This window comes from Ahaetulla prasina, chromosome 2, assembly GCF_028640845.1.
Source record: "Ahaetulla prasina isolate Xishuangbanna chromosome 2, ASM2864084v1, whole genome shotgun sequence".
Lineage (NCBI taxonomy): Eukaryota > Metazoa > Chordata > Lepidosauria > Squamata > Colubridae > Ahaetulla > Ahaetulla prasina.
In genome coordinates this window covers 277,201,356-277,216,305 of record NC_080540.1, presented here as the reverse complement: position 1 = coordinate 277,216,305, position 14,950 = coordinate 277,201,356, and the positions used below count along the sequence as shown (strand labels likewise).

General features: G+C 38.6%; 1 protein-coding gene across 1 annotated transcript in view; it reads left to right on the top strand.

The window, feature by feature from the left end:
- The first annotated feature begins 734 nt into the window (after window positions 1-734).
- Window positions 735-14,950, top strand: part of C7 (complement C7) — a 39,102-nt gene continuing 24,886 nt past the window's right edge. The window contains exons 1-7 of the mRNA XM_058172606.1: window positions 735-888; window positions 1,206-1,261; window positions 5,028-5,100; window positions 8,213-8,354; window positions 9,032-9,182; window positions 10,068-10,206; window positions 11,698-11,832. Of these exons, the coding sequence (XP_058028589.1) occupies window positions 883-888; window positions 1,206-1,261; window positions 5,028-5,100; window positions 8,213-8,354; window positions 9,032-9,182; window positions 10,068-10,206; window positions 11,698-11,832 (702 nt within the window). The 5' untranslated portion in view covers window positions 735-882. The remainder of the gene's footprint in view (window positions 889-1,205; window positions 1,262-5,027; window positions 5,101-8,212; window positions 8,355-9,031; window positions 9,183-10,067; window positions 10,207-11,697; window positions 11,833-14,950) is intronic.

Here is a 14,950-nt window from a genome sequence, read left to right as displayed (position 1 = left end):
TACTGGAAGAAAAAAGAACTACCCACAATAGGAGAATGGATATTGAAAGTTTCTAATTTGGTGGAGATGGCCAAAATCTCAGCCTTTTTGAAAGACAATACTCAAGAAAAATATTTAAATGAATGGAAGAAATGGATTGACTATATTCAAAATAGATATCAAACTAAGAGATATCAGACTGCCTTTCAATGAAGGACATAATTTTTGACTTTAAAGGAAGAAGTCAGGATATGTGAAAGAGAAGGATTATAATTGTGTTAGACTTTAAAAATTTAATGTATGAATGTTAGTTTTTTGAACTATACCTTGTGTTTGCTCCGGGAAGTCTGGGGGGGAGGAGGGGTTTTTAGGGAGGGGGGATGGGGGGGAAACTTATTTCTTTTTGTAAAACTTTTCAAATTAAAAAAAAGCCTTTTAGTGGCTCATGACCATTCAAAATAAATGGTATAAACTTTGATTAGAGCTAGTTGACTTGGACTTCAAAACTCTGGACCGCCACTAGATGGCAGTGATCATCTGGATTTTTGCAGACCAGATCTGTTTGCCTGGCTTTGATAGATTTGACAATAGCTTCCTAAATATTCTAAATATTTCTCCAGAACTGCATTCCAGGCCTTTGCAGGATATGGAAAAACTAGATTTGAATACTTTCAGAAATCTGAGAACAATTTGTCCCAGGAGATTATGAGTTAGTGTTAGCATTCCACAGTGTTGCTTAGAGTTTATCTTATGAAAGAAAAAGTAATGCAGACAGGCACAGAATCAGTTTCCAGATAACTGGACTGACAAGTGGCCCGCCTAGTTCTGAAGTGCAGCCTCCTTCTCAAAGGAAGGTTTTTCCTCTCCTAGTTGCTAGGTGGGAAAGGCAGACTTCCTCTAATCATGAAGGTAAGAATGGCATTGAGTCAATTTCTATAAATCTATAAAAAGCAGGCTTTGTTTTGTAAGCAGAAAAGGATAACATGGGTTCACAACTCCAGAAACACAGGGTGTGTTGGGTTGGGAGAGAATGGATAGCAGTAACTAGAATATATATATATACATATATCTTTTTTGTCTGTTTGTTTATTAAGCTACTATAGCAGTATGGTTAGCAAAGCATCTTTCAGCAGAGCTTTTCTTCATTAATATATTGGGAAATTAAGTTAAAAAGAAGTTAAAAACTACACACCTTTAGTAATGTCTTCTTCCTCTTCTCTCTTTAGGTTCTAACCATTTTGATTCTGTTAGAAATTACAGGCTGCTTTCCTGTTTTTTCAAGGCAAGTAGAACATGTCTTAAAAATAAATCTGAATGTATCTTAAGCAAAAATGGGCTGTGCAATGAAATTCTTCATCATGTTCTCAAAAATGAGAGATGCGGTCCTGTGCTTAGGTTGAAGCTAACCATAGCCTTTTCTAAAAACTTTTCATTTCTCCTGGTTTTTTCTTTCTTTCTCCACCTCCTTCGCCCCACCCCAGCATGTATATAAGGAAATATACCTAGTTTTCTCATTTTATCTTCGGAACAAAAGTGTGAGCTGGGTTCAGATGAAAGGTGAACTAAAGTTTTCCGGTAAACTTCATAAGGAATTTGGACCCGGGAAATCATAGCCTTCCATCGCTATGGGAACTTCTAAGTCCTGATTGTCATCTCTTTTTCCATCAGCACCACTTACTGTCTTAATTCCCAGTTAGAAAAGAGAGATTTTCCCACTACCCAAGAACAAGAGAAGCTCGTTTGTTCAGTTTACAGACTGAGGATTTATGAAAACCATTTTTTCCTCGATTGCCAGTTTATTTTATTTTAGCTGAGTGGTGGAGGAAACAACTTTCATGATAAAAGTGTGGGACTTTTTCCAAAGTGGTTACTCTGTCTGTAATTCCTCTGTTAAGATGTTGAATACTGGGGGGTGGTGTGTGCGTGTGTGCGTGTGTGTGTGTGTGTAATCTAAAGCATACAAAATGCTTTCACAGTCCTTTCTTAGTTATTTGCGCAATGTTATAAAATTGTTAAGATTGCCGTTTCCCATGAGATTTCTGGTGCTAAACACTTTTCAATAGCACTTTTGAGAAGTCTCTCCAGAAATAAAGAAGCATTCAGATGAATTTGGGTTGCAATCTCAGAATTTCCTGTTACAATAGTTTCAGGCATGATGGTGAGAATTTTGAGTGGCAGTTCCAACATCAGAAGGACACCAAGATGGGGACTGCAGCTTCAAGGACCAAGGACCAATTAGATAAACATGAGTGAGCTGTATTTGGAGAACTGAATGCTTCCACACATTACTTATTCATTCTCATTTACAAAATTTTATGGAGGTGCAATCATCATAGTATTCTGTTTGTAAGTTTCCTATGTTTTCAGGAATGCAAGATTAGCTTCTGGCTGCAACTCTTTAAAGCAGCTACATTCTTCCTGGGGCAAAATGTGTATGTTTTAAAGAGCTGCAGAAAGGGGTGCCTGCTTCAAGCTATTCCTTTGGAATTGAATTACTTTTGGTTTCAATAGTCTTTTAATAATCAAATAACTTGACAGATTACTTCCACAAAATACAAAATAACACCTGTAAAAACTATAACAAGAGAAGGAAACTAAAAAAGAAAAACACACATGCGTAAGTAAATGTCTACGTATATTAAATAGCTATACAATGCATCTCCATTTTGAAAAAGTATGATCCAATTTTGTTTATTTCAAATAGTTTTAAAAATAATCCCCTGGATTTAAAAAGTGAATCCACAGCAATACTAACATAATCTACATTTTAAAATATGACCTTTTTGGTGTTTTACTGCCTTTTTTTTTTTTAAAGCATTGGGAATCCCTGGCATATTCATTACCATCCTAGATTGCAACATCAGTACTAAAAGGAAGTGGGGTTTTCTCTCATTATATATACCAGTGACTTGCCCCATCAATGTTGGTGAATGTGGTCTAGGTCAGGGATGTCAAACTCAAATTCACTGAGGGCTGCATCAGTTTTGTGTATGACCTTGTGGGAGGGGCGGGGGGAGCTCAACGTCACTCACGTTGAAGTGGTGGTAGCCCAAGCGCTCTACCAGCAAAAACAGGCTCACAAGTTTTGTTTTCGGCAGCAACGGCCTCCTGCAACCCTCTGCCAGCAAAAACAGAGCTCCATTTTCACTGGGAGAAGCACTGTGGGCCAATCCATCACTGTTTCCAGATCTAAGCACCCCACGGGTGAGATCTGGACCCCAGGCCTTGAGTTTGACATCCCTGGTCTAGGTGGTTCCCTGATTTAGGTTGTAGTTTATTGTTAGCTTCATTGTTTGAGTTGGTAGACTTTGTTTTGTTCTTGATTGTTGGTTGAGCATTAATCTCTGTTTATCTGGGTGTTGACTGATGGTGAGAAGATGTTTTGATTTTTTTGTTTCCTTTTTGAATATTTGATTGTCTCTTTTGAATGGCATTGGTATGTATGGTAGGTATATATAGTTAGAAGTCAAATCCAAAAACATTAGAGAAATTCCTGGAAGTCTGCCACTAAGACAAATTGGCTATCAACAGGCACATAGACATAAGCAACATCTACCATCATTCAAAAGAGACATATAAAATATATAAATCTAATAAAAATATTATTTTTAAAACTTAACAAATATATATGATTATGTCTTCATAGTTGTGTATTTATTACACAAATGCAACATTCTTGACCAAGAAATGCTTTCATGTTTGATAGAAACAAAGAAAGGTAAAGAAAGGTAAAGGTTTCCTTTGTCCAGTTGTGTCCAAATCTAGGGCCAGTGCTCATATCTGTTTCTTAGCATTGTCCAAAGACATTTCCATGGTCATATGGCCAGCATAACTATACACCAAGGCACTCTTAGCTTCCCACCAAAGTGGTACCTATTTATCTACTCATATTTGCATGCTTTTGATACTGCTAGATGGGCAGTTCAAAATAATATCCAATAATATCCAATCACCCTAAAAATTACCCTAAAAAAGTTTAATTACCCTAGTTTAATCATTATACCATTTATATTGCTAAACAGTCTGAAGGAGAAAATCAGAAAAAAAATGAGTATTTTTTGGTGTTTCCAATTCAAAGAGTCAAGCTGTAGAGCCATAAAGGTAAGGTTCCCCTCATACATATGTGCTAGTCATTCCCAACTCTAGGGGGCAGTGCTCATCTCTGTTTCAAAGTTGAAGAGCCAGCACTGTCTGAAGACTTCTCCATGGTCATGTGGCCGGCATGACTAAACGCCAAAGGCGCACGGAATGCTGTTACCTTCCCACCAAAGATGGTCCCTATTTTTCTACTTGTATTTTTTACGTGCTTTCGAACTGCTAGGTTGGCAGAAGCTGGGACAAGTAACAGGAGTTCACCCCATTATGTGACACTAGGGATTCGAACTGCTGACCTTTCGATCAACAAGCTTACTGTCTTAGCCACTGAGCCACTGCAGCCTTGCTGTAGAGCCATAGCAAGATGTTAACATAACTAATGATTTTACAGAATTATAGAACTGAATTACTGCCAGACTAAGTCTCTGCAATAAGTGGGAGAAAGCCTAAGTGATACACAACTTCTATCTCCAAATTGCATTCTGTCTGTAGTGAGAAAAAAAATCATCTTGTTTTTTCCCATTCATTGTCTCACACTGATTCAGCACTGCATCATGGTGAATTTTTAGAAAATGAATATTGTTCCTATATAAAAGAACAACTATTCATCTTAAGGTTTTATTGTTTTATTCCAAATTCTTAGGAATAATTCTATAGCATGGTCACCATATTTATTTGACTAGTCTTTCCAGACTTCCAAATCTTATATAGATAGATTGGAAATATCTAGAAAATTATAGTTAAACCTCAAGTTAAAGCTAGAAATAGTTAGTGCTAAGACTTACTGGCAGCAACTTTGTAGTTTTTCAATCAGGAGGTTTTCTCCAAGTCAGGACTGATTCTAGAACTTTTTCAATGAAAAACCTATACTCTGCTATTGTGGTAGATTTCTTCCTTCAATGCTACAATAACTGACAATATTTTTTTCTTTTTTCATACATAACATCCAATAGAATTGATCCAGTCCACTGCAGATGGAATCCATATGGTCCTTGGTCAGAGTGTGATGGCTGTACTAAAACTCAGGTATAGTATTATAAATATTTCTTGCATATCTTAATTGCTTGGTCCTTTCTCCAAAACCATGAGCTGATTTATGTTTCTGGACTCTTAAAAGATTTCATACAGGTAGTCTTTGACTTACGACCACAACTGAGCCCAGAATTTCTGTTGCTAAGTGAGACCTTTGTTGCATTTACCCTATTTTACGACCTTCCTTGCCACAGTTGTTAAGTGAATCACTGCAGTTGTTCAGTTAGTCACGCTGTTGTTAAGTGAATCTGGCTTCCCCATTGACTTTGCTTGTCGGAAGGTAGCAGAAGTGTGACCTGAGGACACAGCAACCATCATAAATATGAGTCACTTGCCAAGCATCTGAATTCTGATCATGTGATCATGGGGATGCTGCAATGGCCATAAGGGTGAAAAATGGTCATAAGTCACTTTTTGGAATTGTTACTAAACGAACTGTTGTAAGTCAAGGACTACCTGTGCTGGAGATGCTAAACCAGGCCTTAATAGTAGGGTATGAAAGACTATTTAGCACTTGCCAGTTAAAGATAGTGTTAGTTATCATATCAGTGTACTATCCAAAAAGTCAAAAAATTGGAAAAGATTGAACTGCTGTGCTATATGATATGCAATGTTAAAAACTTTATCTGCTTACAGCTCTGCCCTCCATGAGCTTACATTTCTTTTTTAGTATTTCCTTTTCACAAACAATAAGTGCTGGTAATAAGTTGTCTTTGTTAATTGCAACAATATAAATATAGTACTTATGAGTATAACCAGAGGTCATACTTTAGAGCAGGGGTCTCCAACCTTGGTCCCTTTAAGACTTGTGGACTTCAACTCCCAGAGTTCCTCAGCCAGCTTTGCTGGCTGAGGAACTCTGGGAGTTGAAGTCCACAAGTCTTAAAGGGACCAAGGTTGGAGACCCCTGCTTTAGAGAGTTGCCCAAGTAGCATCTTTGTGTTGCTCTAAGTCCAACATTATATTCATTATACCATATGAGTAAACCATTTTACTCATATCTGTGGGGTTGCCACGAAGTAGAAGGGGGGAAGCTTATTTTCCAAAGAAGCAGAACAAGACAAAAAAACAATGGATGGAAACTAATTAAGGAGAGAAGCAACCTGGAATTAAGGAGAGACTTCCTAACTGTGAGAACAATTAACCAGTGGAACAATTTTGCATCCAGAAGTTTGGGGTGCTTCATCACTGGAGGTTTTTAAGAAAAGAGCGGACAGCCACCTGTCTGAAATGATATAGGGTCTCCTGCTTGAGTAGGGGGTTGGACTAGAAGACCTCCAAGGTTCCTTCCAGCTCTCTTCCGATTGAGTTATCTTTTCAACTGATTATTGAAACACTACATATACAGTAGACTTTTCCTGAATTTTCTGGTATGTTGTATTCTTTCAACTTATTTTGTTATCCTCTTTTTTCTTTTTTTTCCTCTCTTCTCCCCAGCGTCAGGCTTTTAACTAAGGCTCTCTGGATTTAGAATAGAATAGAATAGAATAGAATAGAATAGAATAGAATAGAATAGAATAGAATAGAATAGAATAGAATTTATTGGCCAAGTGTGATTGGACACACAAGGAATTTTTCTTGGTGCATATGCTCTCAGTGTACATAAAAGAAAAAATACCTTCATCAAGGTACAACATTTACAACACAAATGATGGTTATAGGGTACAATTTAACCCTTAATGATAGCAACAAAAAGTTACCGTACTTACTTACAGGAGCAAGCTGGCAATGCAAAAATTATGGTATCCCTCTGCTTGCTGCTCTGGGCATTAATTTACAGACAGAGCTATCATGCAAAAGCAGATTCCTTGTCTAAGGGTTTTTTTCCCCCCAACCAGGAAGCATGTTAGTTGGAAATTCCATAATTTCAAATCCAATCCATCAGAATGTCAAGCTGTAGAAGTTTAGTTGTCATTATTGTGACATGAATTCTCAATAAGAAACAGGTCCCTAATTTTGATGGGTATGTAATTTTACACAGACATATACCACATACAAAACAGAGGCAAGCAAGGTGTTTTCTCTGGATTTGTTTTTTATATTTTTCTTTTTTTCTCAGCCACAGGACTTATACAAAAATGAGGGAGGGAGGGAGGGAGGGAAGGAAGGAAGGAAAAAAAATCCAAAATTCTAAAAAGAAAGAGTGGAAGAAAGAAGTAAGGGATAAGCAAGCTGCTTATGCCCAGAATGTCTATGTAGATTCTCAGTCATCCAGGTCATGGTTGTCCCAAAGGTGCTTTTTAAAGAAGCAACTGGACTTTCTGGTTTTTCTTTGAAGACATTTCGCTTCTCATCCAAGAAGCTTCTTCAGCTCTGACTGGATGATGGGGAGTGGAAGGATTTATATTCCTTGCAGACAGCTGGTCCTTTGCATTCTTTTAGTGAGTTGTTGAGGCCATCTGGATGTTTTGTGTCCTCAGATATAAATCCTTCCATTCCTCACCATCCAGTCCAGTGGTGGGTTGCCCCTGGTTCGGACCGGTTCTTGCGAACAGGTAGTAAAACCAGGGGAGGCTCCACCCACCAATCCCGATGTCATCGGGAAGCTTCTGCGCATGCACAGAAGCAACTGTGTGTGCGCGAGCGAAGCAATCTCATTGTGAACCAGTAGTAAAGGTAAGTAGAACCCACCCTTGATCCAGTCAGAACTGAAGAAGCTTCTTGGATGAGAAGCGAAACGACTTCAAGAAAAACCAGAAAGTTCAGTTGCCTCTTGAAAAAGCACCTTTGGGATTTATACCCAGAACTCACCAACCATCAGCCTGCATCCTGATGAATTATGCCCAAGAGAATGTTGAGAGAAAAGAGAAAACACTCCTTTTCTTTTTTCTTTTTTTTATGTTACACTATTTGACAGACACACAACGTATAACATAAAAATATTTCCTATTTCTAAACAGCGTTTCTTAGTGGTTTTCTCTCGCTTTTATACCTTTCCCTCCCATATCACATTTGTTATTTTATTTTCTTTCTCATCCCCTTTTCTTTATTTACCTTAAATTATCTAATATTAATAGCTTTACTTTTCTAGATTCTTATATATTTATTATTTACATATTATACATTATACTCCTTTTCAATCCTAAATTAATGTGTTTTGGTTTAGATTCGCAGGCGGACTGTAGCCATTTATGCACAATTTGAGGGAAATCCATGCTCAGGAAATTCATTTGAAACTCGTGCATGCGTTCCCACAAGAGGTTGCCCAACAGAAGAAGGATGTGGTGACCGTTTCAGATGTTCTTCAGGTACACAGCTTCAAAAGTCTAAGCAACTGGCTGATTGTTGACAAGCACCAGGGAAATCAGGAGATTCGGGCAGTTCAAATGAGTATAAAGATTTATTGCAAATTTAAGCTCTCTACAAAAATCTGAGCTACTAACTGCCGAAGCAAATTGGCCAGAGGAACAAGAGTCATGGGAATTCAAGGTGGACTGGACTTAGCTCTCTTGCAGGCATGCAGGGACTCATCACTTATGACGTGTTTGACCTCAGGCTCAGCCTGGTCATTTCTTACAGATTGCTCTGTAGTGACAGCAAATGGACATAAGTGGAGACAGTAGAAATAATTATCTAATAGAATTACTTTACAGGTTTGTTTGTTAGATTATGGCAAAGGAATCATTGGATAAGACCCAGTGCCAAAATACTAGTGCAAGATATCAAACAACACTGTGTTTTTATGAGCGAGTTATCTACAGCTATACCATGGTGAAATATAATCATTTATTGTTGGGCTTCCTTTCTCAGTGCTGGCTGTGGATTTGGGAAATTGTAGTCTAAACAGAATTAAATGCTACCAGATTAGGAAGAGTTATTTACACATTGACAAAGAGGTCAATTTGTTCATCATTTTTGGTTTTCCCTATCAATTTCACTATCAAAGTATGTTCTCTATCAATATTGTCTATCTTTATGGTAATAGGACAATGCATTCGCAAATCACTGGTGTGCAATGGAGATCAAGATTGCCTGGAAGGTGGCTCGGATGAAGATAGATGTGAAGAAGTCAAGAAAATATGTGATCAGAAGCCCCCACTTAGAGCACCACCTAATGTAGAGCTTACAGGAAAAGGGTAATTTGCTCTTATCGTTCTTATGAATGAACAAAGTTATAATTTTGACTTACCAATCCATTGTTGAGGAATTCTGGGCAGCACGTTTAATAATTACTGTATTAATTATTACAATTAATCGTGACCACCTTAATTCTTCCAACCAATACTTATTTGGCCTCTCCCTGTGCCTATGTTCCTTGGTTTAGCAAAGAGTTCTTGGAGATGAAGTACTAGAAGAGACATCTGGAGCACAATTAGAGGAAGACTTAGATCAAATTTGATTGGAATGGTTGGAGCCCCTTTTGGTTTTTGACAGGTTGTTGACCAAATTTGATTTTTGTCCCTGTTATATGCTTTTGGAGTGGTAAAATACAGAATGTTGTATGAACTCAGTTAACTGGGGATTATTCAACAAACCATGGTTAAGCGTGTTTTTTTGCAAAAGTAGAGATATCCGTAAATACCTACTGCTTTTCTCCAGTCTCTTGGCTCGTTGATCTTGATGGAGTGATTGGTATTTTGGCACAAAGACTAGGATATTATTTCAAAGCTTATAAATTATAGGCTTTATGCATTGCTGTGGCCTTGTGGATGGTTTCACTTGAATAAAAAAAATGAGAGGAGATTGGCCATTGTTATGTTAATTTGGGATTAAAATGTAACTTATCAAAGACAGTTGCAATAGAGATTAAAATATTTTAGTATTATAAGATACAGAGAGCAATTCTGTTCCTCTTTATGTAGCATGCTGTTATATGTTATCAGTTTTGTGGGCTTACAGAACTTCATCATGGTTTTCTTGTTCTGTTCATAATTTAACTGTAGATGTACCAACGATTGGTTCCAGAACTCACATTCTAGATCCTGCACTTATAATTATGTTATGACTTTATTTTCTTGCAGCTTTGATGCCCTTACTGGTGAAATGAGAAATGTGGTCATTGACACTAAGAGCTATGGTGGCCAATGTCGGAAGGTCTTCAGTGGTGACCGGAGAGAATATTATCGGCTGAGTGAAAATGTCCTTGCTTATACATTTGAGGTGTGATTAGTTTATTTTCCTTATTGGCATTGTTGGAAGAAATATCTTTCTGGTTCATTTCCAATCCGAGAGAAAGGCACTGGAGACAAAATGGAGGCTGGAAGCTGATTGGAAAGAGGGTCCATTTATTGATGAAACAGAACCACATGGATGGTTCTGGGCAGCTGACCACATGGAGTTAAGAGGGGAGGGTTATACCTTCTCTTGGGCTTTGCCCTTGAGTTTCCTGTTTCTGTGCAAGAACGTGTATTCTATTGGCTGTTATCAGACTCCCATGGGGCAATGTAGAGGTTATGTAGGGGTCATAGCTGGCTCTATAGGTTGTCTGAGCTCCCAGGTTTGGTTGAAGTTTGGGCTGCTGAGATGATGCAAAGAAGAGGTTTGTGTTCTGAAAGGATGTTGGGCAATTCCTATTATGGCTTATTGGCTTTGTCCTGGTTTGGATCTTGAGTGAGGGCTAATCCTATCACTCTGCCTTTGTTCAGACTTTGCTGCAGGGAGTAATGGATTACCAAATCTGCATTTCTATAAACTGCCCCAGCTCAGTATCTGCTTGGAGGCAGGGAGCTAGGACTCTGAGTTTCTGTCTCCCTTAAGATTTTTTATTTCTCTTTTAGGGGAAATATTTTATCCTATCATTTTTAATAGTCCTCAAAATATTTCATTCTTCGGATGGATGGGTTGGCTTCCCACAGCACATTTCTAATCTATCCACGACCAGACATTAAAAGATATCACAGCTGACATTGGAGATGTTGTGTTAGGACTACGTAGTGCTGCTACCTACAGAATGATAAACAGCTAATCTAATCTCTTCCTATCAACAGTTACTAACACTATTAGTAAGAATAGGAATTCCTCCCCTCCCCTCCCTGTAGCTGTTTCTTGTTTTCATTGGTTACTTTCTTTAATCCAACAACATTTGTATTATTACCCTGTTTTCCCGAAAATAAGACCTAACCAGAAAATAAGTCCTAGCATGATTTTTCAGGATAATCGCAATATAAGCCATACCCCCAAAATAAGCCCCAGTTAAGATTGTCAGCCAGATGGATGCATTTAGTACCGTATTTTCCCCAAAATAAGACCTAACCAGAAAATAAGCCCTAATGTGTCTTTTGGAGCAAAAATTAATATAAGACCTGGGAATTTTTGGGGAAACACGGTACTGTTAGACACCATCTGGGTTGCCCATAAAAAAATATAAGAGGAAATATGTATTTATTGACTGGAGTTAATTTGGTGTTACCTCAATCCAGCAACTTCCAGATGTATTGAAATAATAGCTCCCAATATTTCCAGCAGGAGGTTTCTTCATTATTTGGCAAGCTTACTGGGAATTCTAGGAGCACCTGTAGTAGCATTTATATCAATAGTATTTCATCCTGACAAAAGCTGCATTCTGGAGGCAATCTATATTCATTTCAAGAGTCAGAATGTAACAGAATGTTTTTACTAAGTCATCAAATATCTTTTTTTTTCTTTGTACAGGTGAAAATTGATAATGAATTCAGTACTGAATTTTACAACAGTACTTGGTCCTATATGAAAGAGACAGAGGGTCGTGACACTGGAAATAATTACCATCGATACACACCAGAAAAATATGCAAAAGGCCATTCAGAGGTTCGTATTGCTTTGCTTTCTTCCTTCTCCAAGTGACAGAAAGGTGAAGAAGGCGTATCTTTTAGAACAGGGGTATCAAACTCAAGGCCCAGGGGCTGGATCTGGCCCATGGGGTGCTTAGATCTGGCCTGTGGGGCTGCCCTGGAAACAGCAAAGAACTGGCCCATAGTTCCTCTACCAGCAAAAATGGAACTTGGGAGGGCTGTGGGTGGTTCGCCCGAGCTCCATTTTCACTGGCCGAGGGTTGCAGGGCACTATCGCAGCCAAAAACGGAGCTCGGGAGCCCATTTTCACTGGCAGAGCTCTCGGGCCACAACAGGCACTCCTGACACGAGTGACGTCGAGCTGACCATGCCCACCCTGGCCACACCCACCCCAGCCCTTTGAGATCAAACGCAACCCTGTGTGGCCCTCAATGAAATTGAGTTTGACACCCCTGTTTTAGAGCTTTACCCATAACAATCCAAATGTAATATCTGTTGGCTTTTCTAACAAAAATACAGCTAATTTTTAAATTTAAAGCTAATATCTTTAGCCCAAAAACTATTTCCATTTGGCTGGGAGCATGACCCACCGCACATTCAAGAGAGGCTTTAGAAAACAAATAACCAGCTTCCCTACTAATCAAGTATAGTACCTAATGTGAAATTGACTAAACTGCCAGTGAATGCAGTGGGGCGTTCTTCTATTTTCTTCATCTTCTACCAAATATCAAAAATATGTTCTGGAAATGGAATGATCTGCAACAGATTTTGAGGCTGCTGGAGTGATGGTGGAGAGCTATGGAAAGGAGTGTATCCTCTCCTATTCTATTAACAGCAGCTGCTTCCCCAATGTTTCTAGTAAGATCAGTCATTCTGTAATAGTATGTGGAAGACGGGGTGAAGCTAGGCTGCCAAGAGAATGGTCAAATAAGAGACGGCATAGCCTGAAGCTGGTAGTAGGCAGAAGAAGAGACCCAGGACCTCCCTAACTTCTTGGGCTGTAAAAGAAATGGTGGGGGATTTGTATTTTTAGACTCTCAAGATTCTATTTAGGACAGAGGTCTCCAACCTTGGCAATTTTAAGCCTGGTGGACTTCACCGACCCGTACGCTCACACAGAGAGGGTCTTCTCAGGGTGCCGTCCGCCAAGCAATGTCGGCTGGCAGCCCCTAGGGGAAGGGCCTTCTCTGTTGGAGCACCTACCCTCTGGAACGAACTTCCCCCTGGTTTGCGTCAATTACCGGACCTTCAGACCTTTTGCCGTGAATTGAAAACGCACTTGTTTATCCAAGCGGGACTGGCTTAATTTTTTAAACTTTTGAATTTTAATAATTTTAATTGGGGTATTTTATGAATTTTATGGGTCAAATTTGACGGTTTTAAATTTTTGGCCATTTATAGAATATGTTATTTTAATTTTTGTTTTAATTTGTATATTGTACTGTTTTTTAATCTGGCTGTACACTGCCCTGAGTCCTTCGGGAGAAGGGCAGTATAAAAATCTAAATAATAAATAAATAAATAAATAAAACTCCCAGAATTCCCCAGCCAGCTTTGCTGGGAGTTGAACTGGCAGAGTTCCCCAGCCAGGAATTCTGGGAGTTGAAGTCCTCCAGGCTTAAAATTGCCAAGGTTGGAGACCACTAATTTAGGAAGCCTTAAATAAAGTAGAATTAGTGTATTTGGAAGGCTGACATCCTGGTCTATCATCATCACATCATCATCATCATCATGTTGGCTATCACATTATGTGAATCTCTCTTAAGAGAACAGCGTAAATACATAGAAATTACATGGAGGAAAATGAAAAAAAGGAAAAAAAGACAAGAGAAGATTAAATAACGGTTAAATTAGGAGTAGAAATATAAGAACAAATAGGAAGAAACAAAAATTGTGGAAAGGAAATTGGGTACAAGTTTATATCTAAGTATATATGTAAATAAAATAATCAGAATAATATAATATATTATAGTGAGATATATAGATATATAGATATATATATGATATATTTGAAATATATGTATAAAAGATACACTAGGATAGTTTACGACTTTCACAGAACTATAAAGCAAATGAAAGCTGAAGTAAGATTGTAAGCAGAGTCGTGATTTCACTTAGCAACTGCTTAGTTTAAGGACTGAGTTGCTGATCCCAATTGCAATTGCTAAATGAGGGCTACCTGCAATATTTGTGGAGTTTGTTTATTGCTGTGTTGAGGAAGGCAACTCAGAAAAAGTTGTAGGGGCACATAGAAACTCCACACATCAAAATCAGAGATGTCCGTAGGAAAATCAAGGCAACTGGTGTGAGCATGAAATCACGCTCCACCTTTTACTCTGTAATGCACATATTACAAAAAAAGTGTAATGTGTAAAGTATAAAAGTTAATCTTCAGCTGAGGAATCATAGCCATCATACTGACTTTGAAAGATCTTCCCTGCCTGAAAACCTGCAATTTTGAGCTTACTAAACATTAGATTGCTTGAAAAAGAAACACACCATGTTTAATAAAACCTCAACAGAATTTCCCAAGCTGTACTCTAATCACTTTAACAATAAAATACAGTATACCAACAACTGACATCAAACCAAGAGTGTGAACTTTTGGTAATAATCACTGAAAGATCAAGTAGAAGGAAAGGAAACCAGATGGCAGGAATGAGACGGGGAGGGGAGAGGAGAGGAGAGTTCCATTTTGGGCCACTGATAGGCTGAGGTGAGTATTATATGACTAATCTGAGACAAATGCAGATATTTGCCTGTAAACATCTAAGTACAAGATCCTGTTCATATATTTCTGAATACCACTTGCTGGGTAGGGGATTCCGATAAGAGTGAAGTTGGAATAATGATCCGAGTATGGTATATGCAATGCAGAGGTGGGATTCACTTACCTTCCCTACCGGTTCGCAAATGTGTACACACGCGCCACCTCTGTGCATTCGCACATCCTTCTGTGCATGTGCAGTAGCCATGCGTTACAGCTGGGTGGGTGGGCAGAGCCTCCCGCAGTTGCCACTGCCAGTTCACGCAACCCGGAGAGAACCGGCTGAATCCCACCACTGAATTGCAATGGATACCAGCTCACATATCCAGCTTCTTGTGAAAAGAGCTGTCTGATTTATGTCTTATCT